This window comes from Astyanax mexicanus, chromosome 21 (assembly GCF_023375975.1).
Source record: "Astyanax mexicanus isolate ESR-SI-001 chromosome 21, AstMex3_surface, whole genome shotgun sequence".
Lineage (NCBI taxonomy): Eukaryota > Metazoa > Chordata > Actinopteri > Characiformes > Acestrorhamphidae > Astyanax > Astyanax mexicanus.
Window position 1 is genome coordinate 29,347,217 of NC_064428.1, and position 26,957 is coordinate 29,374,173.

Below are 26,957 nucleotides of genomic sequence, written 5' to 3' on the forward strand. Positions count from 1 at the left end.
ATGCAGTTAGAGCTGTCGTTTTGGGTAAACTGCAATCTTTCTGCTATTTTGCCTGGCAGTCTCATTACTCTTTGTCTATTCCTTCTGTCTGATTGCGGCGCAAATCAAATTTGTCTGGATAAACAAGGTAAATAGCAGTTTTGCCCAGATAATTGAAAAAATTTACGTCCTAGCCTTCAGAATGATCAGCGGCGTTCATATACGTCCCATCTGCTCCACCAGGCAAAATGCTGCATGGCTAATCTTCTGCTTTTTGCTTAATGGAGAAAGTAACAGCACAGCAAACTGATAAGCTACAACACTGTCAGAGCAAACACAAATACAGTCACCTTCTTAAATTACCTCTTTTCTGCTTATCTCAACAGTTTAGAAAGATGAAAAAGAGATTAGATTGAGATTAGATTTGAGTTGCAAGCATAAATAGCCCTGTTTCTGAATAGGAAAGCCCAGTCTCAGTATAGGAATAAGGAGATAAATCAGTTTAGCATGTCTTTATCGAGTCTCTTGACACAGTAATGGTTCATGTCCCATGACTTTTGCCATGGCCCTTTGAAGACCACTCTGTATTGACCTTTAAAATATGTGTGTGTTTGTAAGGCCTCCCACTCTGAATGTGGTCATGGAATGAGTTGCTTGTCTGTTTGCATGGACAATTCTAGCCAGAAGCCACCGGTCACAATCATAACCACCCACTGCTCAGTCCACTGAGGGTGGTAATATTAGCATTAGCCTGAAATTCCAGCAGCACAGTTTTGGAAAAGGAACAACCCATACATCTGGTACCCACTATCACACCTCGCTCCAACTCTATTGACTCTATCCCTGAAATCAACTTTTGCAACTTGGGATGTCTGTACTTTTACAGGAATAAGTGTTTTAGATACAGTCTAAACTTCACTACTGCTAGTTGTCATCTGTTAGTTAAGAAGGTAAAAAACTTATCTCTGAGTGCATTGTGACATGATAATTTAAAGGTACAGCCTTTTTTCATTTGAATTTTTGTTTTACTATTGACAGTAATATATTGATATATTGATCAAAAATATGTAGTTTCTTGTAATTTTAACTCATTAAAAAACATGTTTCTTTTTTAATTAATTGATTACTGTTGCTGTTATTTTTATACCTGGGCTGGGGAGACCAAAACTTGCAAATTGAAACATGATTTTGATGGATTATGTTTTTATGTTAATATATAAATATAATTAATATTATAATTAAACTAAAATAATAAAGTAAAAATAAACTACAAATTTATTATCTAACAATTAATAAATCAATTAAACAGTGACTCATTTGTGATGGTGAATATTTGTTTGTTTGTTTTTGAGGCACATACTTTTTTAATGTCAGGTTTGGGGAGATTAAAAACAAGTTATTAAAATATTTCCATTTAAAACGTTTTAAATATATTTAATATGATAATTAACCTAAAATAATTTGCTTAAGCCTTCATTTACTATATTGATTATTTGTTTGTTTAGAACATTATTTAATAATGGAAAACATGATTTTGGTGGATAATGTTTGGTAGTGCAATACATATATAGGTATATTTCATACTATAATTAGCATAAAATAATAAAGTGAAACTAATATATTAAATGCTATATCAATCATTTACTATAGTGATTGTTTATTTTTTTGTGATTATTTGTTTGCTTTTTTTTATTTAAAACATTTTAAAGATAGAAAAACATATTTTAGTGGATAATATTTGGTAGTGCAATAAATATATATAAAACATATTTAATATTATATTAAATTTATTTATTTATTTATTTATTTATTTTTGTTTAAAACATTTTTATGGACAACATGATTTTGGTGGATAATGTTTGGTGGTGAAATAAATATATGAGCATATTTAAAATCATAATTAGCCTAAAAAGTAAAAATAATAAATGAATAACTATTTCACTCATTTACTATAGTGATTATGTATGTATTTATTTATTTGTTTGTTTGTTTAAAACATTATTTTTAAATGGAAAACGTTTGGTAGTGCAATGAATATATATTAAAAAAAACATATTTAAAATTATAATTAGCCTAAAATTATAATTTAACAATGAATAAAAATTTTGATTAATTATAATAATATATTTTATTTATTTATTTGTTGGCAGAGGCTCCTCCCCCTCGTCTCGGGCTGTGAGCGGAGCGGAACTGTGGGCAGGGCGCCGCTGAGCTCCGGGCCGGGAGTCGGAGGGTAAACAGGGGTACACGCGGCGGTAGAGATGTGGCGGCTCTTCGCTCTCCTGCTGCCGGTTATCAGACTTTATCTAGCGGGGCTTAAAGTTCTGCTGTATCAGCTGCTCCACAGCGCCTTCACCCTGCCAGGTCAGCCGCGCTGCAGCGCCTTTTACCCCGCTTACTAACTTTATACAGCCTGCGGGGCTGCGTCTTAATCCGCACGTACACACACTCTACCTACACTACTTAGCTACACTACGTAACTACACTAGTTACTGAACTCGTGTTGGTGGAGCGCTGATTTGTGTGAACTTTGTAGGGAGGTAGAGTGCAATTTGGGACGCAGCCAGTGCTTTTTTGTCTCGATTTGAAAGTTTGATGGGTACCTATATAGATAAAAGTTCGGGCTTTAGAGTGAAAAGCTATCATTAATATCGAGTTTCATTAGTTTTACCTTTGTGTTTGAACTATGTCTGTTTTGTTGGAGTAACGTAACGCTAATTCTGAACTTTATCCTGTGGGCTGCTTCTCAATCCTCACACACCTACACTGTACCTACACTAGCTACATTACTGAACTCACATTAATGAAACGCTGTTTAGTTTGCACTTTGTAGGGAATTAGAGTGAAAATTGGGACGCATCCGAGCTTTTTTCTTGTTTCTATCAATTTGACTGACACCTAGATAATAGCTTATGTTTAATATTAAAGTTCAATTTCTATAGTGAAAAACTACCTTTTTCCGACCTTGTTTTATGCATTAATATCATTGTTCTCGTTCTCATTTTTTTTATTGGTTTATTCTTGTGTTAAAAGTTGTGTTTGTGGGAAAAAGGCTAATTATTAAACTTTAGTTTGTGGGCTTTATGTCAATCCGCACACGCTTAACGTTCCATTTTCTTACAATACCTACACTATCTGTGCGCTGATGTGTTTTTTTGTAGGGCATTAGTGTGCAATTTGGGACGTAGATGAATTTTTTTTTTCGTATTTCTAGCGATTTATCAGCTAGGTAGTGTTGTAAACATTATGAACTTTTGTCTACTTTTCTGACCTTGTTTGATAATTAATGTCGATGTTTGTTAGTTTTTAATATTATGTTTTAATGTTGTTTATGTTTATTATAATGTTATATTATGTTTAACATTATGTATAATGTTTTTACTTTAGTATGTCCTCACACGTCTTTAACTACAAGTTTACAGTCTACGTATTTGTGTGTAATTTTGTAGGGCATTAATTTGCACTTTGGGACGCAGCCCAACGCTTTTCTCGTTTCTAGCGATTTGACAGCTATAGTGTCTATAGACAGATATCATTTTTCTGATAAACTTTTAATCATTTGTATTAATTTAGCAGACTTGTGTGGGGGAATTATGGGCTAATCATGAACTTTAGTCTGTAGGCTTTGTCTCAATCCGCACACTTCTGTAACTACACGCTTACAAGACTGAACTGCTGTTGGTGTAGCGCTGATTAGTGTGTGCTTCTTTCTTGTTTCAAGCGATTTGACAGCTTTTAGAGTGAAAACTATTATTAATATATTTTTTTTAAAATTAGTTTTAACTTCGTTTTTGAGGCACATCATTTTTTTATGTCTTAATTATTATGTTTTATATTTTATTAAATGTTGTATTTGGGGCCTTGGGCTTTGTCTCAATCTACAAGCTTACAGTCAAGTTACACTAGGAGAGGGGATTGGTGTGTACTTTGTAGGGCAAATACAGTACGAATTGGGAAACGCTTTTTGTTTTTGTTTTTTCTGTCAATTTCTAGTGACTTTTAGAGCATAAAAACAACTTTTTTGACCTTGTTGGATTATTTGAGGCGATAAGTCGATTTTATGTTTTAAATTTGGGCAAAACGTAGTGTAAACAGGGTTTTTGGAGTTAAAATCAGATTTACTTTGTTTTTCTGCTTTTTACACAGTAAGGACATACACTATATGCCTAAAATTAGCCGTATATCATATGTTGGAAGGGGTGACTTCAGGTACTTTATAGAGCCTCCTAATAAACATCTCATATAGCGGTAATGTAGGTATAAACCAGAATTAAGCCAGTACATCTGCATCCCTAGTATAAGATCCATAGAAAAGCAGGAGACCACTATTCCCAACTTGCAATATGTAAGCCAGGGAGCTATGCAGGTTCTTTGGACTTCTGTTTTTCTGTCAGTATCAACACTTCTTGGTGACGAGTGCCATCAAATACTAAGCATTTCTTATAAGAGTAAAGGCTGTTTCTTCAGTAAAGAAAGAGCAAACCCATTTTTATTATCATCTTTGGTTTCAGAAAAAAAATATTAGATATACAACTGTCTATAAACATTTCGACACACAGAGAGCATGTATGTGAGCTAATAGTGTTGTAATAAGAAGTACTGAAATGTTAACCTCTGACCTAAATTCCTGCATGGGTTTATGGCTAAGGCTTAAAACGTGGAACTCTGAATGGAATAATTGCTTGTGGCTACTTTACTACAGGATTCCCAGAAGCCTGTAAGCACAAAGATGGTAGAACGAGAATCACATTGAGCATTAAAGATAAAGTTAAGATGAAAAAGTTACATATATTCAGACATATGGTAAGTTCTGTTGTTTAAACCCTTAAAATGCCTTCTCCCATATATGGGTGTGGTGATACAGGTGTAGATACAAAACCCTATTTTCTGCAGTAAACTAACTTATTTACGTTCTGAAAATGTGAGGGCTTTAAAATTTAATACAGGACACTTAGAGAAGCTGCTTGATTTCTCTCTACTCCACTTAATAATTCAAGATTAGTAACAGGAATCAACCCAAATTCTGCATGTTTGAAAATAGACATAAAAACTAGACAAACATAAAGACACTAATGGATTGGAGGACATGAACTGTTTGGTTTGTATTCAGGAAAATATTGATTTTAAAATGAAGCTTAGAAAGAGTCAATTTTATGATTTTATTCATTAAATTTTGATATTAGCTTTACTAAAATACTTAAATTACTTAAATTATTAAATTACTAAAATATCTTTTTATATTTTATATTATAATCACTAGTATGCTTTTCACTAATGTTCCTTATCAAACATAAGAAGCCTTTAATGTAATGCTTGAATAGAAATCCTAAAGATTTAGTGGTTAATTACTGTTAATTTATATGATATGTGAATGTTATATTTAGCTACGTTACTCTGATCTTCAGGTGCTATACACTGGTGTTGAATCAGTATGAAGTAGCTAGCAGTTTCTCTACAGTGGTTTATGAAGGCTAGGGATTAAATACGCGACACAATGGATCTCTTGTTCACAGCATTAATGTGGTATTAGTGCAGAACTGCTACCAGGAAAAAAAAGCTAAAAAAAACAAAAAACAAAAACACTCTAAAGAAAGCCATGCACAGAGTTGTGTGACCAGCTGAATGAACCTCACATGGCTATTTAATCATTTAACAGCCTGCTGCACAGTTAGCTAGTTTTATTTGTGTCCATTCTCTTGATGACTTCATATCAGGGTAATTAGACCTTCAGCGGCATAAAGACGTCTGTCCCTGTTTTTACTGTGAAATATCCAATTATCACCAAACTGTGGGATCCACTTTAAATCTAGTTCAGACTGGCCTCTGATCTCTGTGGAACAGCAACACAGTGTTATTTGTACTGAGCTTAAAGGAGAAATCTGGTGTGAAATGGACTTTGGGTGAAGTGAAACATGATAATGAGAATGAGGAACACATTAGCTGAACCAGGAAGATAGCAATTCTCTCAAAATACTGCTTTCTTTTTTTTAAAAGCATGTTCTTGGCATTTTACCAATCAAAAATTGACTGATTACTCCTCACTAAGAGTTTTTGGTTCTTTTATACACTTTATCATATTTTTTTCAATAAACTATCAATCTATTGTGTGGTCTATTTTCATACATAAGGCACACCGGATTATAAGGCACATTATGCAACACTATGCAACTGTTATGTTTTCCTTCTAATCCAACAGGTCTTGCCGCTAAGCGGTGGTGGTTGGGTAAAGCTTAGTTAAGTAAACAAAACTGTAATTCTTAAAAAAAAAACATTTTCTTTTAAAGTCAGCCGTGCACTGGATGTTCATTTACAGAGATTTCTCTTCTGCGTCAGTAAAGCGCTTCAGTTTATTTACAGTAAGCTTAGATTTCCAGATTTCCTCTAAGGATAGATGCAGCAGCATTAGCATTAGCAGCTAACCACATAACCTGTTTTAACGTGGAAAACATGCAGGCAACAGTCCAATATACTCACCTCTGAGCAGCGAAAGAGCTAGCGCAAACTTAGCGTGGTTAGTAGGTGATGCTAATGCTGCTCCAGCATTGCTAGCCAGGGTTAGCAGCAGCAGGCTACAGGCCAATAATGCTCACCTCTGAGCAGTGAAATACCTCTCGCTTTGTGTGTTTGGTGACTAATGCTAATGCTGCTCTAGCAGCGCTACAGGCTGATAGTACTCACCTCTGAACGGTGAAACTAAGCTAGTGCTTAGTGTGGTTAGTGGCTAATGCCAATACTACTCCAGTCTCGGCGCTGGAGAACTACGCTGCACTTTAGCGGAGTGGCTTTACTGCTACTTACAACCTGACTGGTAAAATTCATACCTAAGGCTCACTGATGATTTTTGGGAAAATTAGAGGATTTTAAGTGCACCTTATAGTGCAAAAAATACAGTACCTTATTATGCTCATTTACTCCACCACTATTTTGCCATTGTTTGGTCAGTAGTCAGTAGGTGACCGTAAGGACGCACAATTTTCTAATCCACACAAATCAGCCAAAGCTTCAGAGAGTGATTGCTGTGGGAAGACGACGAGAGAATTGAGTGATTTAACACAGAGTTTTAATCATCCACAATCTGGCGCTAATGGCAAACACGTCCTGGCACTAAATGAAATTAAAGAGAAGTTAAAGTGGGGCAGGATGCGCTGTTATCAGTCTGTTGTGTGTTGGGTGCTGTAGTGGTAGAGGTTATTAGTCAGAGGCAGGCTGAATACTTGCCCTCTGAACCTTCTGCAGGCCTGGGACTGGCCTTTGGGTATCTGCTGAATGATGCAGTGATGTTGGTCAGTGTTTTCATCCATCTCTCTGACTCTCTCTCTCTGTCTTTCTCTCTCTCACACACACACACACACACACACACACATTTCTTCGCCCTCTCTCTTTCAGAAGTCCCAGTGAAACGCAGTACGTGTCCTTGATCAGGAAGGCCGGAGCCAGTTTGAGAAGTAGTATCATCATTATTTTGCTCTAATGCTCCTTTTGTCCTCTTCTCTCCTCCTCCATTTTTCTCTCCCCTGCCCAGTTTTGCCCAGCAAGAGCGGGAGGGTTGCCATAGTGACTGGGGGAGCCAGAGGAATGGGCTATGAAACTTCCAGACACCTGGCGAGCCTGGGCATGCACGTGGTCATCGGTAAAGTGTCAGCTTGTCCTTTTGTGATCTAATCGCTCAAAAACACATTAAGACTCACGCCTGCCAAAAGCCTTAGGATGGGATTGTGCACTCTTCAAAATAACTGAGGTTTAAGTGGTTCTTTGAGGAATTTCCTCGAACCCAGGTCTTCTAGTCAAGCCTAGATTTTGTTAGAAAGTTTGTTAGAAATTAAGGGGGCATGTTACCCCTCGTCTAGGGGATAAGGAACTTTTTTTACGAGCTGTGGAATAATAAATAACGAGTAAATTATTGCTGTTTGCTGTTGTTTTTCTATTTTACTTACATAAAAAACACATATTGCTTACAGGGAACAGCAACAGGTGCTCCTCAGATAAAATGCATACAAGGTTTAATTTCCCCTCTGATAAACAGTACATTATCTATCCAGTAATGTTGGGATGAAATAATAAAAATATTGTTATTTAGAGCATTTATTTGCAGAAAATGGAAAATGGCTGAAATAACAAAAAAGATGCAGAGCTTTCAGACATCAAATAATGCAAAGAAAACAAGTTTATATTAATAAAGGTTTAAGAGTATAGAAATCAATATTTGGTGGAATAACCCTGTTTTTTTATCACAGGTGACATGCATCTTGGCATGTTCTCCTCCACCAGTCTTACACACTGCTTTTGGGTAACTTTATGCCTTTACTCCTGGTGCAAAAAATCAAGGAGTTCGGCTTTGTTTGGTGGCTTGTGATCATCCATCGTCTTGATTATATTCCAGAGGTTTTTAATTATGTAAAATCAAAGAAACTCATCATTTTTAAATGGTCTCTTATGTCTTATGGCTGTATATTGAACTCCAGAACTAAATAATACAGATATCACTATTGATCCATAAACTTCATATTTCATGAAATAACAGCACACCCACTGAAATGCGCAGTCCATTCATTTTCCGAGCTCTTGGTTGATGAATGCAGAATTGTTCCCTGGACGTCTGTGGCCGAGTTGCTCAGTGTTTCAGGGCTTTCTGATTGGAGCTTTGAAGCTTAATCTGGACTCACAAAATCCCAGAATTGATTTACTGCCACTAGTCAGATTTTATGGAGGGACACCTCCATCCTTTCCTTAAGATTTCTGCAGAAGACAGCGTGACCCAAATAGAGTGAGCGCAAATCCCAAAATCCATCAAGATTTCCTTCTGCAGAGTCCAGGCAGTCTTTCTTCAGTCACGTCCAGGGCTTTTCTGCATGCCTGTAGGAATGTGAATGTGCATACATTTCTTATACCTGGTCGTGAGGTTCAGTCCTGTGTAGATTAGTGGTATATATTCCTGAGCAGTTACTATACATATATCAATTCTTTAGTATTTATCTAGTCTGTTTTTATTCCATTAATAGCTGTAAAAAACACTTTTATTTTGGTAGTTTTCCACCTGCAGCGCCCTCACAGGTTCTGCTGTGCTATAGGTGTGGATGATGTGTCCGTGTACTTTGGTACAAAGGCGTATCACAATATGCAGAGCAGTCAATCAGTAATACTGACCCCCCTGCTCTTCCTTTGGCCCCGCCCCTAAACCCATACATCACCCAGTGCCCCTCCCAAACTACCTTTCCAATTTTGATTTTTTAGCCTTTTTAAAAAAAAATCTCAGCAAATTCAGGGTATTTAGTGCTCCTTTTAAAATTCTCAGATACATCAAGGCGTTAATTAGGGCTGGGTCATTTTGGAAACATATTAGATCATGATATTTAAAGACATTTTTAGTAGTGCTGTGCTGAATTCTGCCTTCCTGTGTCACGCGCGGTAAAATAAAAATTTAGAATGGTTAATCTACAGTCACAGTAGATACAGGCCTTTTTCTTTTAGGGGTCTTTTTCGTCTTCTATTGTTTACTGAGTGATTGCAAAAAGACATTAACGAAAAGTATGTGAGTAAATTGATGATTGTAAAACCAATGTCGATTGGTTATTGGCCTATTCCATTGTGCATCCCTACTTTCAGGTTCCATTCCAAAATATTACTGTAAACTATTAGCAAGTTAGCAAAAAGCCAAAAATTACAAGCTTAGCTTAAGCTAATTGGTGTCTGACTATGGCACACAGCATATAAAATAACTTTTACTTGGTCGACTTTAGGAAATACTGACTGTGTTGGCACCTGAAATAAAGCAAATCTGCAGAGAAATGAAAAAATAAAACAATAATGAAGTGCAAAAAATTCTATTTTTATTCATTATTAGTATGTTATGGGAATGTTCTTTAATTTTCTATTTATTAATTAATTGACATATGCAGCTGTATTTTGCAGGATATAAAATTATTAGTTAAAGTATTTTACCAAGGGATAAAAGATGGAAAAAATAAAATTGTATTTATTTTTTAATTGCAATATACTGAACCAATTAAGCTCTACATAGACCTGTTGTGATAACTACTTTATTAATAATTGTAGTTAAAGATATTGTCACTAAAATAAGATTTTATGCCACTAATATAATGGTAATATAATAGCAAAAAAAATACAATCTTTATTTTATTGTTTAAAAAAAAACAAAATATTACTATTACAAAAAGATGTAGTATCAACAACATTTTATTTCAATTTATTTTCTAAATGTTTTTAGTTGTTTACCACCTTCAGTATCATATATATTTTTAAAAAGAGTATATACTGTATATATTACTGTTTTCTTTTACTGTATGATGAATGTATATGTCAAATTCTGTTGTTTCCATATTCTCTGTGTGTATTAATATTTAATAGTTTTTGTAAGCATAAGACCACATATGCATGTTGCTGAATGCACCACTCCACAACAATCAAAAACAGTATAAAAATCTATATTTATATTATCTATATATTTGAGTAGTGAGAGAAGGTGTAAAAAGGCAGTGAGAGCAGGAAGTCAGTGTGCGATTCTCCTGCAGTAGCAGTAATGACGTCGCTCCTCTCCTGACCTGTTCATTTGAATGCAGAGAGACAGGACACTGCGGCTATGTTGCTGTTCATATCATATTCTTAACAACGGGGACCACCACACTCGTCAGCCCCGCGCCCTCAGGATCACGGATTCAAATTCAGCAGCACCTTCTGTTCAAAACTCCAGCTCTGAATCTTACTGGAGCTCCTCAGTTCTGTAATTTCAGAGGAGCACGGGTTCTTCTTATATTGAGATATTTAAAATGGCCAAAATATAGTTTTCCCCCCATTAGATTATTTTTATATATACAGCATATCTTGACATAATCATAAATAATTTATGTCAATTTATCTACTGTCTATCTACTTTATCTACTCTTAAAAGAAATTGTCAGTTTAAGATCATTTTATGCCACTAATATAATGATTATGTAGCTTACTAATAAATAATAATATTAGCATTTTTAGGGGTCCAAACACTAAAAGTACAGGAAGCCTATTTATTTTTTGTATTATTATTATTATTATTATTTATTATTTTTTTTTTTTTAGGATTTAGGGGTCCAAGCACTAAAAGTACAATAACCCTATTGTTTTGTTAGTATTTTAGGGGTTCAAGCACTAAGTACAGGAATTCAATTTTTTTATTTATTTATTTCTTTAGGATTAGAGGTAGTAATGATAGAGAATGTATATTGTATTTTCCATGATTTTAGGGGCCCAGGCACTAAAAGCATAGGATTTTCTTTTTTTTCTTTCTTTTTCTTAGGATTTTAGGTGTCCAAGCACTAATAGTACAGAAACTTTATTATTTTTGTAAGGGTTTTAGGGGTCTAAGCACTAAAAGTACAGAAACCCTATGGTTTTTGTAAGGATTGTAGGGGTCTAAGCACTAATATACATACACCCTATTTTTTGGTAGGACTTTAGTTGTCCAAGCACTGATAATACAGAGACCCTATTTTTAGCACTAACAGTACAGAGACCATAGCAATGATAGAGAAAGTCTATTGTATTCTTCGTAATTTTAGGGTTCCAAGCTCTAAAAGTACAGGAATCCCATGGTTTTTGTTAGGATTTTAAGGGTCCAAGCTCTAAAAGTACAGAAACCCTATTGTTTTTGTAAGGATTTTAGGGGTCCAAGCTCTAAAAGTACAGAAACCCTATTGTTTTTGTAAGGATTTTAGGGGTCCAAGCTCTAAAAGTACAGAAATCCTATGGTTTTTGATAGGATGTTATGGGTCTAAGCACTACAATACAGGAATTCTATGGTTTGTGTTAGGATTTTAGGGGTCCAAGCACTAAAAGTACCATATTTTTTTATTGTTAGGTGCTTTGGCCCCTAACAGACAGAAATGTTAATCATTACATGTATACAGATATTGGAAATGTTTAAATATTCTAAATATAGTGTACCGGCTCATTCATGTCCTGTTTTTCTTTTACACTTTAAAGCTGGAAATGAGGAAGACGAGGGTCTGGTAGCGGTGAAGAAGATTCAGGAGCAGACGGGACAGAGGAAAGGTACAGTGGCACATTTGAACAGTTGGGTTTGAACAGTGCACTCACTGAGGGCAGAACCACATTAAATTTCAGTCTGACTGACAGCTAGAGGCTGCAGGGTAATGCTGCAGGTTCTATTGTTTTATTTAGCAGATTTATTTTTTGGGTCAGATTGTCATTATATATATATGTTTGATTTCTTCTGCCTAATTAATTGCAGACTACTAAACTCATTCAGTCAGAATGATAACACTTCAGCTAGGCTAAGGAGATTAACACTGGAAAAAAAATTAAAAGCTGCAGGGCTGCTATGAAGCAGTTGTGCTTCACATCAATCAAACTGCGTGTCCTTGTGCATCCAGACAAGCGTTCTGGCTCAGAATGGTGTCGTCTCTGCCTAGACTGTGAGGACGACTGTCTGACTGCAGAGCAAAGGTCATTCGTCTGTCTGTCTATGTATTTATATATCTTTTATTCATGATATCAGTTCTGTTGAATTCCTTTTCCAATGCTGATATCAAATGAATGCACTTTCTAAACTGGTTTATAATATAAAGATTATAAACCAGCAATAATGTCTAAATATTTGTCTAATAAAAAGATCAAAAACGGGCAAAAACATTTTCAGTGTTCAAAAAAATGTGAAAATTAAATAATTTATAACCAAATTTATAATACTTTATTTTGAATTATTTATACCCCCTCCTACCCACTAAAGATGCACACTGTACAGGGCTAGGATAGTGATGTTAGCTAATCTAATTAAGCACTACTGAGTTAAAGGTATGACTAAAGTTGCACTGCTGTGGTAAATGTATCTAGCTAGCTAAATGTAGTACATTCACTAGGTAAATATTTAATTAGGATAGCAATGCTGAGGTAAATGTTTATTTAGAACAGCACTGCTGAGGTAAAAGTTTAATTAGAATAGCACTGCTGAGGTAAATGTTTAATTAGAATTTCTCTGCCGAGGAAATTGTTTAATTAGAATAGCACTACTGAGGTAAATGTATTGCGTTAGGAATAATTTTTTGTTAAGTTGTGGTTTAGTAATGTTTTTTTTTTTTTTTATGAAGCAAGACCAAATATATTACAACTATTTAATTTATTCAGTGGTGACAAAAATGGCAAAGTTGATGGTGTTTTGTGTTCGGTATTTTGTGTTGTTCTGTTATGTTAGGTTCAGTTCCACCAAAAAACATTAATTTCAGTATATGCTAGAAAAATGCAATATTTATTTTCTTATAAAACATCTCAAGCTTTAAAGCCTAAATAAAATACTAAAAGTAAAAGTTTAGTTTAGTTTACTGACACATACCACTTCCCACACATTTATTTTCAGTTGTTTTTAAGCCTATGTAAGCAGATTTAAAATTATTTATTTTTTATTTACTTTACAGATTTGACATTTCTGGTTAATTGTGGTCTGAAGTTTTACTACAGATGTAGAATGTGTTTACTGCTCGGATTGCTCCTCTCCTCCAGCAGAGCGGCTTGTGTTGTTTTTCTGTCGTTTCCTGGCTGTTGGTTTGGAGCAGTGCTGAGTGTATTACTGTCATACTGCACAAACAGAGCTGCCACCAGAACAAACACACACAGAGAGAGCAGGTCTGATGAATCTGCCTTCTAGAAAAACTGATGGAAACGAGAGGCAGCGAGCGAGAGAGCGCTGTGTGTGTGTGTGTGTTTGTGTGTGTGTGTGTGTGTGTGTATATATACGTGTGTGTGTGTGTCTGAAGGAAACCGGGAGTAAAATGTTTGATGAATGTGCAGACGCTGAATAACGTTGTCCCTCTGCCAGTCTCATTGTCATGCAGATGTGATATGGAGAGAGGTGCCTCACAGATACAGAAGGAGAGAAAGAGAGAGAGAGAGAAAGAGAGAGAGAAGGATGCAGCCTCCTCTGCTTAATCTCTGTGGAGGGAGCTCGCTCCAGACAAGAAATGAATATGTTTGTGTTTGACACGGCGCAGGCCGAGACAGCTGCTGCTTTTCAGTGTGTGTGTTGGTTTCTCCCCCCTGTGTTCCGTACAATCCATCACGCCGCCACCCGGCTACAGCGCCGGGCTAATGATGTCTCTCAGTCAGGTTAAACCACCTGTAGCGGAAAATCCTGGAGCTTCCAGAGACCCGCCGAGTTCCACTGGACGAGTTTTACAGAATGATTGGGAAGCAGCAAGGGTTGGAAATGTATACCTGTAGATAGATAGATAGATAGATAGATAGACAGACAGACAGACAGACAGAGATAGATAGATAGACAAAGATAGATATTTACATAAATATAGATAGATATTTACATAGATATAGATAGATATTTACATAGATATAGATAGATATTTACATAGATAGATTGATTGATTGGTAGACAGACAGACAGAAAGACAGATAGATAGATAGATAGATAGATAGATAGATAGATAGATAGATAGATATTTACAGATATAGATATTTTTATTTGTAGATTGATTGATTGATTGATTGACAGACAGACAGACAGATAGATAGACAAAGATATATATTTACGTAAATATAGATAGATATTTACGTAAATATATATAGAAATTTACATAGATAGATTGATTGATTGGTAGACAGACAGACAGACAGACAGACAGACAGAATGACAGATAGATAGATAGATAGATAGATATTTACAGATATAGATATTTTTATTTGTAGATTGATTGATTGATTGACAGACAGACAGACAGATAGATAGATAGCTATATAGACATTTATGTATATTGATTGATATTTACAGAGATAGACAGATAGATAGATATTTACATTAATATAGACAGACAGATAAATAGTAGCTAGACAGGCATTCAGACAGATTAACCCATTTGGGGGAAATTATACAAAATATAGATAATAAATAAATAAACAAATAAAAATGTAATCAGTAACATCTATTTGGGGTAAAGATATTTAAAGCAAAACAAATAAAATGATTTAAAAAATATATAAAAATGGCATAAATTTAGGGGAAAAGAAATAAAATTGTTGATCCTTATTAAGTCAATGATTGAAAAAAAAACACTGGAATTGCACCAGAAGTACAAGTTAATAAATAAAAATAGTCTTACTTTGACCTGCTTTGCTTGGCCAGGCTTGACTTTCAACTATAGAAAAGCAGCGTTAATTTTACATAAATTAAATAAAATGTCAAATTCTTTCATTGCATTTTTGTGGCTGTCTTAAAGACATTAAAAAACAGTAATCAATGACAAATCAATCAAGGCTGTTTTTATCTGCGTCACAGACAATTTTAAAACGTTTCTAAAGATTAATGAGAACTTATCAGCCATCAGCAGTGGAGGACCTCCTTGACCTTCCAGTCCCTTTGTGATTAATGAGATCACTTGTTTTATTAAAACAATGTCACAAATACGTGAACCTTAAATCAGACATTTGGTCTGGATTTTAAAGTGTGAAAAAGCCCTTAGCGACTGGAAAAAAAGGTCATCCCCACAGACAGTTTTATATGGTGCGCTTAGACAGTTGTGCCACCCAGGAGCCCCTTGTACAACTCTTTATAGAGACTGCACACCTTTATCATTGCAATACTTCAGGTTTCTGCTGCCAGACCCAACAAGAACTTGACATTCTCTGCTCTTTCCAATACTTTTACAGCTGCCAAGCGTGGTTTTCCATAAAATACTGTGTCTACCACTGCTGTCTCCCTGCGTTTAGTCCAGCTGTCGCTTCTTCTTGTCGCTCCTGTCCTGGTTCTACAACAGGATCAGGTTCTGTTGTATGATCAGACCGTGGTGTTCTGTGACAGAAATAATGTCACGTTGTAAATCTGGTTGCGCATCCAGCCCGCGCTCAGCCGCGGGAGTCTGTTTATGTTAAGCGCGACTGGGCTCAGCGGGTGAGGGCGTTGAGTGACTGAACCAGGGCAGCATGCTGGAGGCGCAGGCATATACACACTGATACGCTCCATCACAGTCCTGGTTTGACGCGGCGCGGGGGACGCCGGAGATATCAGTGTGACACATGGCATTACGTCCCTGTCACTGTGTCACAGACGCAGCACCCACTCCAGACGGGAACATGGCGTATTCTAGGACTGATGGTATACAGTACAGTGGTGTATGGTACGGACGTGAAATGCGATGATCGAAAACGTGGATTGATATTCTGATATTGATTCGAAATGTGATAAATTAATATTGTAAATTAGTTTAAGCTCCACAAACGTGTTACCTGGTTGCACTACTTTTTTCTAGGTTAAGATACAGTTTGGTGTATGCATTCACTGTGGACTCCTACCTCACTCTATCTCACTCTGTCTTACTTCATCTCACTGTACCTCATTCTGCCTTGCACTACCTCACTTTACCTTGCTCTGCCTCACACTACTTCACCTGTATTGATTTACTCCTGATTTATGCCTCACTCCACATCATTTGGCTTAACTTGATTTCTGTCTACCTCACTTGATCTCGCTCTGCCTCGCTTAACCTCATTTTGCTTTACCTGATCTCCCTCAACCTCACTTTATCTCGCTCTGCCTCGCTCAACGTCATTTTGCTTTACTTGATCTCCCTCTACCTCACTTTTCCTCACTTTACCTCGCTCTGCCTCGCTTAATCTCATTTTGCTTTACCTGATCTCCCTCAACCTCACTTTATCTCGCTCTGCCTCGCTCAACCTCATTTTGCTTTACTTTACCTCCCTCTACCTCACTTTACCTCGCTTTGCCTCGCTCAACCCTAATTTTGCTTTACTCTTGACTCTCTCTGCTTTGCTCTACCTCGCTCTGCCTTATTTTACCTTACTCTGCCTCATTCTACCTTACTCTGCCTCATTCTACCAAGCTCTTACTTACTCTACCTCGTTTTGCTTTACTGGATCTCGCTCTACCTCAATTTACCTCACCCTGCCTCGATCAACCTCATTTTTCCTTACTCAATCTCACTCTGCCTCGTTCTGCTTGCTCTACCTCACTTTACTTTACTTCAGTTTACTTCACCTCATTCTTCTAAACTGATACTAAGCGTGATGAGCGGTGCTGAATGATTTAATATATTTAATTATTTTCATGTGAGTATAAAAGTGTAAAAAAAATGCCGTAGTCGTAGCTCCCAAAAGCACAGCAATATCTTTCAGTGATAATCAGGGTCTTTTTCTGCGCACAGTTGATGCTCTTCTCACCGTTTCACCCCGAGCAGACATCTGCTGTGGTTGCAGTCGGGGTGTGTTTTCAGAGTGTGTGTAGCATGTTAGCAGCCAGCTGGACGCTGCTGTGGAGAACAGACCTCCGCACAGTCGGGATCTTTCCACAGAGTGCTCCCTCACGCTGACCGAGCTGGTGATTTGGAAACTGGCGGCCGATGGAAGATCGCTGGGCTATCGGTTCCCAGCGTGCCATGCAATTACTTTGGCGACCCAAAATGAGTCGAGCACACGGTGTGCGTCAAATACTGTGTATGGATGTGCACAGATATGACAGGTCAAATCTGGTGGATTATGCTAATGGCATGCTAATAGCATTGTTTCCCATGACTTTTGCCATGTCTCATGGAAGCATGGACAAAAACAGCCAGATGCCACCACCAACGATGCCAATGATCCTTACCTACCACCCACTGTGCTGCTGTCCACTGTAGGTGGTAATGCCTTATATGATATATTCCCAGTAAATATGTGACACTCTGGATTGAGGAATGGTAAATATGCCCACACTGCTACTGCTTGATATCATTGACGTTTTACTATTTTATCACAGTAGGTGGCAAATTAGGTTATTTCTGACATCATAATGAACAAAACAGGTCAGAGGTGTAGACCTGAGCCTGTCAATCCAGTAGGTAATAATAAAAATAATGAAGTTTAAATTAATTATATTGAAAAGGCCACCGTATCCGCTTTCATTTCTGGGTAATGAATGGGAAACCCTGGCAGGAAGCATAGACTGAGCAGCTTATTAGGAGAAATCCAGCACTCGTCCTCCGAGTCAGAGGCAGAGGTCAGAACTCGTGCTGGCAGATACTCTAAAGAGAGATCTGTAATCACGAATCAGAGAACCAAGCTCGAGTCTAAACAGTAAAATACAGGTAAAAAAAAGAGAGAAGGTGTAGCGTATTCAGTGTTTTCAAAAGGTTTCTATGCATGACTTGTAAAAGCCAACATGGGGTGCTGGAATAAAGAATATATGATAAATTGTATAGAGGAAACATTTTTTAATTTATTTTAAACATCTCAGCTTGGTTGTAAGGATTTTTGAATAAGAACTTAATTTGCTGAGTAAAACAGAGTATTTTTCTTCCATTTTGAGTTTCTATGGTCCGAATCAGTGGATGAGTTCGTTTAATTGGAGCTTTTTTTTTCTCTGTTTGGTTTGGTTTTACAGAGACATAAACATAAATGCACCAAAAATAATACCAAAAACATTTTGAGAAGGTCACAGCTAATTTATTAGCCGAAATAATAAATAACCAAATAGGGGGCGCTGTAGAGTCCTCTAGCTACATATCAAAAAATGACAAAATATTTTTTTTTGTCATTCCATAATTGTCACATAACATAGGTGGCGCTAGAGAGCTGGTAAAACATGAATATAAGAAATTCCAATTTTCAAAGGATCAAAGGACAGTCTAAGCCGAATAGGCCTGTGAAGTTTCATGAGTTTTTAAATATCATATCCCCCTCAAAACCCAACGGGAAACTTTTTATTTTGCCTGACTTCCTGCCAAGATGGCGGGCTTCCTGTTGGGTGGAGTCAAATAAAACCAAGTGATCCTTGTTCTGTATAAGGAGGTCAATAAACGTACAAAAGTTGGTGTACATTGGCCAAACTTTATGTCCAATTTTGCTGCCATTGCTGACGTTTTGGGGCTCTGTGGAGCTCCTGAACCACTCTCAAGCCCATGCTCTATGGCTTTTGAGGCCTGTGCCAAAATGAGTTTTTGAGTGTTGGAAATGCCTCAAAAATGAGCGAAAGTGTCAAGAAATGTAATAATAATAAAAAAAAACGTCCAAAAACAGTAGGGCTTTGCATCTCGGTGCTTGAGCCCTAGTAAACCACACGAGCACATTGTCTCCTCTGATTGGTCAGAGCTGTCTGTCGTGGAAAAGTAAAGAAAGTAAATATAGTGTAAAGAGCCTTCTGTGTTCCAGCAAGTTCTGTGAGTAAACAGCATGGAGCAGCGGAGACAGCGGTTGTTCATAGCACTATATTATCTGGCTAATAAATCAGATTAAACTGCACTTTATCAGCAGTTTAATATGCTACACTGTTTAGCCAAACAAATGCGGACACGTGATTATTGTACCTATATAACATTGGACATGGAGTGTGTGTGTGTGTGTTAGGGGTGTCACGATTTCGATATTTCATTGAAATCGATCGAAATTATGTCATGGTCTGGAGCCTCGAAGTCAAAAAGAGGATCGACAATCCCGCCCTCTAAGCTACGCAAGCATTGCACGCTCTACGCAAATGGCGCAGCACACTGTAGCCGACGCCGCGGACATTTTGACTGCTCAAAGAGCAGCTCTTTCTCCAGAGAATGTGGACATTCTCATCTTCTTAAAGAAAAACTTAAAAAAAAATAACAGTTGTTTTGTCTAGCCTCAAATATGTTAATAGTTTTGGTACCTTAAGGAGCATCTTTCTCTCAGATAAGGTTAATAATGTATCTTTTTTAAAGAAAAAAACTTGTCATTCTCAGGGACGAAAAACTCTTAAAGTCTTATTTTTCATGTTTAACTGTATTGTAGAATAAAGTTCAGTTTGTTAAGGCTCTAATTTTTCTATTATTTTGTACGTGACTGTTCCTGTATTTTTTTATTATTTATTTTATGTTGCACATTGCTGTTCTAATAGTGCACACTGCTGCTACCAAAAAAAAGCCACTAGATGGCATTACATGTATATCTTAATTAAATGATTTAAATTTGACCGTTAGTTACTAATGTGGTGTATTACAGATCACTTGTATCACTTTGCATCCCTTATATTAAGCCCACCTTTTGAAGTAAGATATTGTTAATTTGATGAATTAAACCAATGACTGACCATAGACTAATCTAAAACTGGCATAGGCCTCTCTGCTGTAAAAAAAAAAAAGAAAATCCAGAATTGAATCGAATCGAATCGTGACCCTAAAATCGGAAATCAAATCAAATCGAGGATTTAGAGAATCGTGACACCCCTAGTGTGTGTGTGTGTGTGTGTGTGTCAGTGTGTGTACACTTCTCAATCTGACCTTGAGTATCAGGACAGCTGCTCTTCTTTCTAATGAGATAACACCTATGACACTGCAATCCCTGCATGCTGTGCTGTAAAGAAATTAGAAAGCCCACCACCTCCCTTTCCCTCCATTTATGTTCCTTATTGATTTCCGCTGCAGAGAGACAGATAAATCTTATCGCACTCATCCTTCCTCCGATTTACTGTCCGATCTGTCTCCAAGCCTCTCCTCCTCCTCGAAGAAGGCCAATCTGTCTCTCCTTTGTAAAAGACGGACCACCGTGGCTGCCCTCTGCTAGAGGTGTAGTTGGAACAGTATTTTATCTGGTACAGGCAGGATATTGTTATTTATGGGCTTTTTTTATTATAAATTGGTATTGTCTTAAGTCGACTGTCATCTGTGTCATTTTGAAGATCTGACACTACTGTCTGGAGTGGAAATCATTGTTTTTAGAAGCCTACATTGTTAAATTTTGTTTTAAAGGTACAATAAAAACATCTTTATTGTAGTTTTCTTGAGGATAGGTTGGTTTTAGCTGTGGCTGAGAGTAACTTAATTATTACCGATTTGCAACTAGGCCTGGGCGATTGGTAAAAATACCATATCACAGAATTTACACAATATGTGTGTAGTAAAAAAAAATCAGTAGCCACAGACCTTTTTAAAAACTACAATTCAAACACTCTTCCTTACTGACTACAGTGATTTTTTTAATTGTCCTGTTCATTACCCAATTAAGCTGGTCCAATTAAACTTTTTGTAATGAAATTTGCATTTGGGTTAGTGTTCTGTCGATACCAAGTGAAAATCTATTCAAATATAATAAAATATTGTCATATTTCCCTCCTCTGTTTGTAGCTATTGCTAAAAACTCAGACCCAAGGCTTTCAGGGACTCCATATAAACAAATGGTGTTTGACCTTTTTCACAGCATCTAGTTCCACAATTTGGTGGACTAGTCCTAATAACTGAAATACTCAAGTATTCAGTTCATGTCAAAACCTCAGATTTCTTGGATTTTTGAGAAAATTTCTCAGTTTTAAGTTGTGATAAAAAAATCAGAGATATTAAAACCTTGTAAAAACTTCATGATTATGCAGGCCAGTTGTCAATGTCAAGATAGCCTAATATGATAGCACCTCACAACTTAGGACCCAATATTACATCCTGCACGTTGCAATGCTTGTTGCTATCTTATGCCTTGTGTCTGTGTCTTTAAAATAGCATCATTGCTTGTAAATACATCTGCCAAGGGGTGTGGTGGTCTGGTAGTGAGGTAAGTTCAGGTAAATTTCAGGGACTCCATATAAAAATGGATGTTTTACTTTTTTTAACAGCATCTAGTTCCACAATTTAGTGGATTAGTCCAAATAACTAAAATACTCGAGAATTTGATCTCAAGTTAATATTCAGAACATGATAAAACCTCATATTGCTTGGATCTTTGAGAAAATTGCCAAAATTTAAGTTTTACAGAAAAAGAAAATCATCGTCTTTACCAGTTGACCAGTTGTCAACGTCACGATAGCCTAATATGATGGCACCTCACAACTTAGGCCCCTATATTGCACCCTGCACGTTGCGATGCTCATTGCTATGTAACACCCAATGGACAATCTATTTTCATCCCTTGTGTCTGTGTCTTTTAAATAGCATCAGTGATTGTGAATACATCTATGTCTATGAGTGTGGTGGTCTGGAAGTGAGGTGAGTTCAGGTACATTTCTGGCGTATTGCTATCATGGCAATGGAAAACACAGGTGCGCCACTGACCGATTACAACCTAGACAGAACAGTCAACACTCAGATCTTCATTGTTTTCTTGGCAGTGAATTGTTAACACAGGTTAACCAAAATCAGAACACACCTGGCACTTAAAGGGAATGGCAGGTCACATTCTGATTGTTTCCTTTTTTTAACGTTATGCCCAAAACACACCTATAATTAATTATGAGACTGAATAAATGCCTTTTCCCATGATTATGATAGCAAAGACATATTGACATGGCCTAAATGAAGCTGCACAGTTGACTGCTCACCTATAGATCCCAAGCCGTCCCCTATGGGAACAGCATGTGAGTTTATATTTAAACATATAGTATAAAATAATGTGTAGTATCCAGGAGCTACAATAATTAGAATTTCATTAAAAATGCTTAATATACTTCTGACCACAGGCTGATTAATGAGCATCAAATTGCCTGTGTGCTCTCACTTGTGGACGACCCTACTAGGTTGGTATTAATGTACTGTATGTGTGTTGGCGTCCCTTTTTTGAGGGGGCAGGGGGAAGTCTTTATTGGAGTTGGGTAATGGCAGGGCGCCAGTCATGGTATCCTCCAGCTGGCACATTGGCAGAATGTGGCCTGGATCTTCTCATTACTACAAACTCTGGCACCCACTGCAGGCGGATGTGAGAGAGGGAGATGACGATGAAGATGATGAGATGGAGGTGAAACACGGTCGTGATTGAGCAGCTGACTGAATTTGTGGTCTGGCTGATATATTTACTTTATAACGAGGCGGCCCACCGGTTCATAATGAGGAGAAAACACCACATATGAGGGGCACCACATGGCAAGTCGTTCATTACCAAGGCTACCAAGATCCCCATCGGGAGTGGAACATTTGCAGGGTTCCTCCTCAGTCTGTCCATCTTACTGAGAACTTCTGATCTAATGAGCCTAGGCAATACATCCAGAGATTCATACCACAAGTTTTAGTATTCATATATGTTATATACTGATGATATTGTATTCTTTCTAAACATTCTTTAAGATTAGTTTTATTCTGGTGTAACAGGCAAAATGATAATAAAGGACTATTAAGGATTAGGAAGTATCAGGAAGTATCATCAGATATTAATGAAACATGCTGTGTTATAGCAACAACACCAACAGAATTCTGCAAAGCTTTAGCCAGTATTTTATTACTTGAACTGTGGTGCGACACATCACGGAAATCTGTGTGGGTTGTGGTCTCTGAACCATTCCCCCACAACCATTCCCCCAGTTCAATTTCCACCCCTGGGTTGCCAGGTATAGACAACATAGAAACAGGTGAAATGGTTAACATTTTTTTTCTGCTAAACAGGTAATCACCGAGCTTCAGTAAGGTTTGGTAACCATAGCAAGGTAATTTATCTGCACTGCGCTACCCATAGTGTGGAAAATCTTTTCATTTTGGACATACAGCTCTGAAAAAAAATAAAATCATATTCTCTGATTTTGCTTTTTATAGGTATATGTTTAAGTAAAATGAACATTGTTGTTTTATCCTATAAAAAATATCGTCATTTAGAGCATTTATTTGCAGAAAATGAAATACGGCTGAAATAACACACAAAAAAAGACCCAGAGTTTTCAGACCTTAAATAATGCAAAGAAACAAGTTCATATTTAAGAGTTCAAAAAATAATATTTTATGGAATAACCCTGTTTTCTTAGTTACGGTTTTCATGCATCTTGGCATGTTCTCCTCCACCAGTCTTACACACTGCTTTTGAATAACTTTATGCCTTTACTCCTGGTGCAAAAATTCAAGCAGTTCAGTTTGGTTTGATGGCTTGTGATCATCCATCTTCCTTTTGATTATATTCCAGAGGTTTTCAATTTGGTAAAATCAATATATATATATATATTCAGCTAGAGAGAAAAAAGACTCTCACTCGCCAACTTCTATCAATCTGGCAACCCATGTGAGCTTCTAGGGGAACTGTGCTCCTGAGCCAAGAACCATTTAGCATCCTCTATTTTTAAGCATGTACCCTCCACTCCACTCATCACCTTCACTTCCACACATCACAGAGCAGCGTGGGCTCTGCCAGATGCCCTCGAATTAGAATCTCAATAAGGTAGAATAATAATAATACGTTGCAAAAGTATTAGACTATTAACTTTCATTCTTTTTCCTCTTCTTTTTTTGCCAGAGGTGAGCCAGCACCACTTTCACCTCCACTACCACTACTACTAAAACCCCTACAGCCAAAAAATAATATAAAGATACGCTGATATGAAGCTGTATCGTTGAGGATTTGCTGTAAAAATCCCTCTCCAGAGCTCAGAGCAGCTCATCAGACTGAAGAAGATAAGAAAAGTGTGGAGATGATAGATGGGAAAAAAAGAGTTTGCAGAAAAGAACAAAAAAGCGTTAGCAGGCGATAGGGTCCAAGAAGAGAGGTGCGGGTGTATGTGTTTTGGGATTCCTTGGCAAATCGTAAGAGGATTATACATAAATATCTGAATGAGAGCGACAGGGAGAAAAGCACTTCGGATTTGCTCAGAGAGAGAGAGAATGAGAGAGAGAGAAAGAGAAAACAAATGAGAGACAGAGCAAGAGAGAAAGAAAGCAAACAGGAAACTATAAAGCAAGACAAATAGCTCGTGTTCTCTCTCTCTCTCTCTCCAATGCTGTGAAAATTGAATTTCCTCCAAATGCTAATATGTATCGATTTGATATTTGCTGAACAACAGTAATTTTGTTATTACACTGGGGCTGTGATGAAAGACACAGGTTACACATTAGGCAAGACAGGAGTGTTTGTGTTTGTGTGTGTGTTTGTGTGTGTGTGTGTGTGTCTGTGTTAGAGTTTAGGTTCTCTGCCTGACCCCAAGTCAGACCCAAGATTTCCCACCACTTCCTCGGACTTCCTGAGTTGAATCAATTTTAACATAGGCCTACATTTTGAATATTTTTTTTTGCTCTTTTGTCATACTGATATTTTTCAGATTATCAAACAAACTTTAATTATTAGACAAAGATAACCTTTAAAATTCACTTTTTAAATAATAATTTCATTTATGAAAGAGAAAAAAATATCCAAACCAATCTAGCCCTGTGTGAAAAAGTTTGTCCCCTAAACCTAAAAAAAAAAAAAAACTTTACCGATAACTGGTCATGTCACAGCATCTCAATCAGATTTTTTAGTAGGCCACTCCAAAACCATTCAAAGTTGGAATTTGTGTTTGTGTGCTTTGAGTCATTGTCCTGTTGCAGAACCCAAGTGATTCTAAGTTTGAGATCACAAACAGATAGACAGTCATTCTCCTACAGTCTCTATCTTATGAAAATGAAATCATTAACACTGACCTAACTGAAGCAAGTGAGACCTGCAGTTTTTTTAAATGTTGTTCTGGGTTCTTTTGTGACCTCATGGATGAGTTGTCCATGCCCTTTTGGAATCATTTCCAAATTAGTCAGCTTGTCACTCCTGGGAGGGTCAACCAGTGTTCCACGTTTTCTCCATTAGTGAATAATAGCTCTTAAATGACTTCGTAATCTTTTTCAGACTGATAGAAGATCAATGACTACTGGCAGTAATCAGGCCTGGGTGTGGTTAGTCATGAAATTCAACTCAAGTGTGATTAATCACAGTTCATTTTTTGGGGAGCAAACACTTTTACACAGGGCTAGATTAGTTTGAATAGTTTTTTTCCCTTAGTAAACGAAATCATAATTTAAAAAGTGCCTTTTATATTTACTCAGGTTATATTTGTCTGATAATAAAGTTTGTTTGATAAAATAATAATAAAATAAATCTGTAAGGGGCAAATACTTTTTCACGCCACTGTATAAAAGTTTAATATGGGATTATAATCACAATATATCAAAATAACAAATAATAACAAATTGCACTGTGATTTTAAACTAAATTTGCATCTTTTGACATTTTTATTATTTATTATAGTTTTTATTGTGAATTCTTTGTGTGCTTTGCTATAACACTTTGCTGCTGCTGCAGATTCCTACAGTGTGGGACTAATAAATGATTATCTGTACTGATTTAAATAGTGTATGTAATTGACCTCTATTCATATTGGCTCTCTTGCACTCTACCTCACTTTATGAGCTGAAATGAGTTATGATATATGTGAGATATGTGTGTGTGTATACAAATATGTTTCTGTTTTTGTGAATTAAAAAAAGAAACACAAGACGTTTTTTTTTTTCCTACTTATTTCTAAAAATGGACTGTACTGACTGTAGAAGGAACGGTACATTTTTAAACTTTAACATTGTTTACCATTCTTATTTCAAAAAAGTGAGGAACATTGAGTTTAGCACTTTATGGACTCTTCAAAAGTGAGCCTACCTCTCTTTGAAAACATCCCAAGGTTGTGTTCACACTCGGTTGTTTTTCTAGTCAGCACATATTTCACATATAAACCAAACAGAGGCAGTCTGAGAAGCTTTTGAAGAGTTGCTGTTTGTGTTTTTCCTTCCATTGCTCTGAAAAAGTTAACTTTTTTTTTTTTTTAAAGAAATGTTCTAGGAGATTTCAAACCCTTTTATGCCTAAACCATGGAGTGCTGGCGGAGTCTTGCTAGAATAAATATATGGAATTTTCTGGAATATTTTGTATCAGAAGTTTAGATTCATTTAAAGTGGCAGTCTGTATTATTTTGTTTCTAAACTGAAAACAGAAGCATTTCTAGGTAAAGAAGGGATAAAATATTGTGTTTAATGGTACCAGTGTGCTGGAATGATCATCCCTGCTAAGCCTAATAATATATTCATTCTAAAAACTGGGGTGTCGGGTTGCTTTTCACGGGAGTTCTTCTTCTGGCCACGTCACGCATCTTTACGTACTTACGTCACACGTACAGCCTCTAAAAGAAGATCCGGCTCAGTTTAACTAAATGTGTGCGACTGGTGGAGCAATGGAGACTTCAGAAGGAGAAACTCATTCGGACCTACGGACGTCAGCTTTAAATGAATTTGCAAAATGCGCTGACATAAGCTAGTTGA

General features: G+C 36.7%; 1 protein-coding gene across 2 annotated transcripts in view; it reads left to right on the top strand.

Moving 5' to 3' along the window:
- The window catches only part of dhrsx (dehydrogenase/reductase (SDR family) X-linked), a 69,092-nt gene that overhangs the window by 14,181 nt on the left and 27,954 nt on the right, over nt 1–26,957 (top strand). Inside the window, exons 1-3 of one of the 2 annotated variants that reach the window (XM_007246701.4) lie at nt 2,161–2,343; nt 7,502–7,609; nt 11,956–12,024. In XM_007246701.4, coding sequence (XP_007246763.3) covers nt 2,241–2,343; nt 7,502–7,609; nt 11,956–12,024 — 280 coding nt within the window. In that variant the 5' untranslated portion in view covers nt 2,161–2,240. Of the gene's footprint in view, nt 1–2,160; nt 2,344–7,501; nt 7,610–11,955; nt 12,025–26,957 lie in introns of those variants that run through there. The other variant, XM_007246702.4, reaches the window with a different exon arrangement.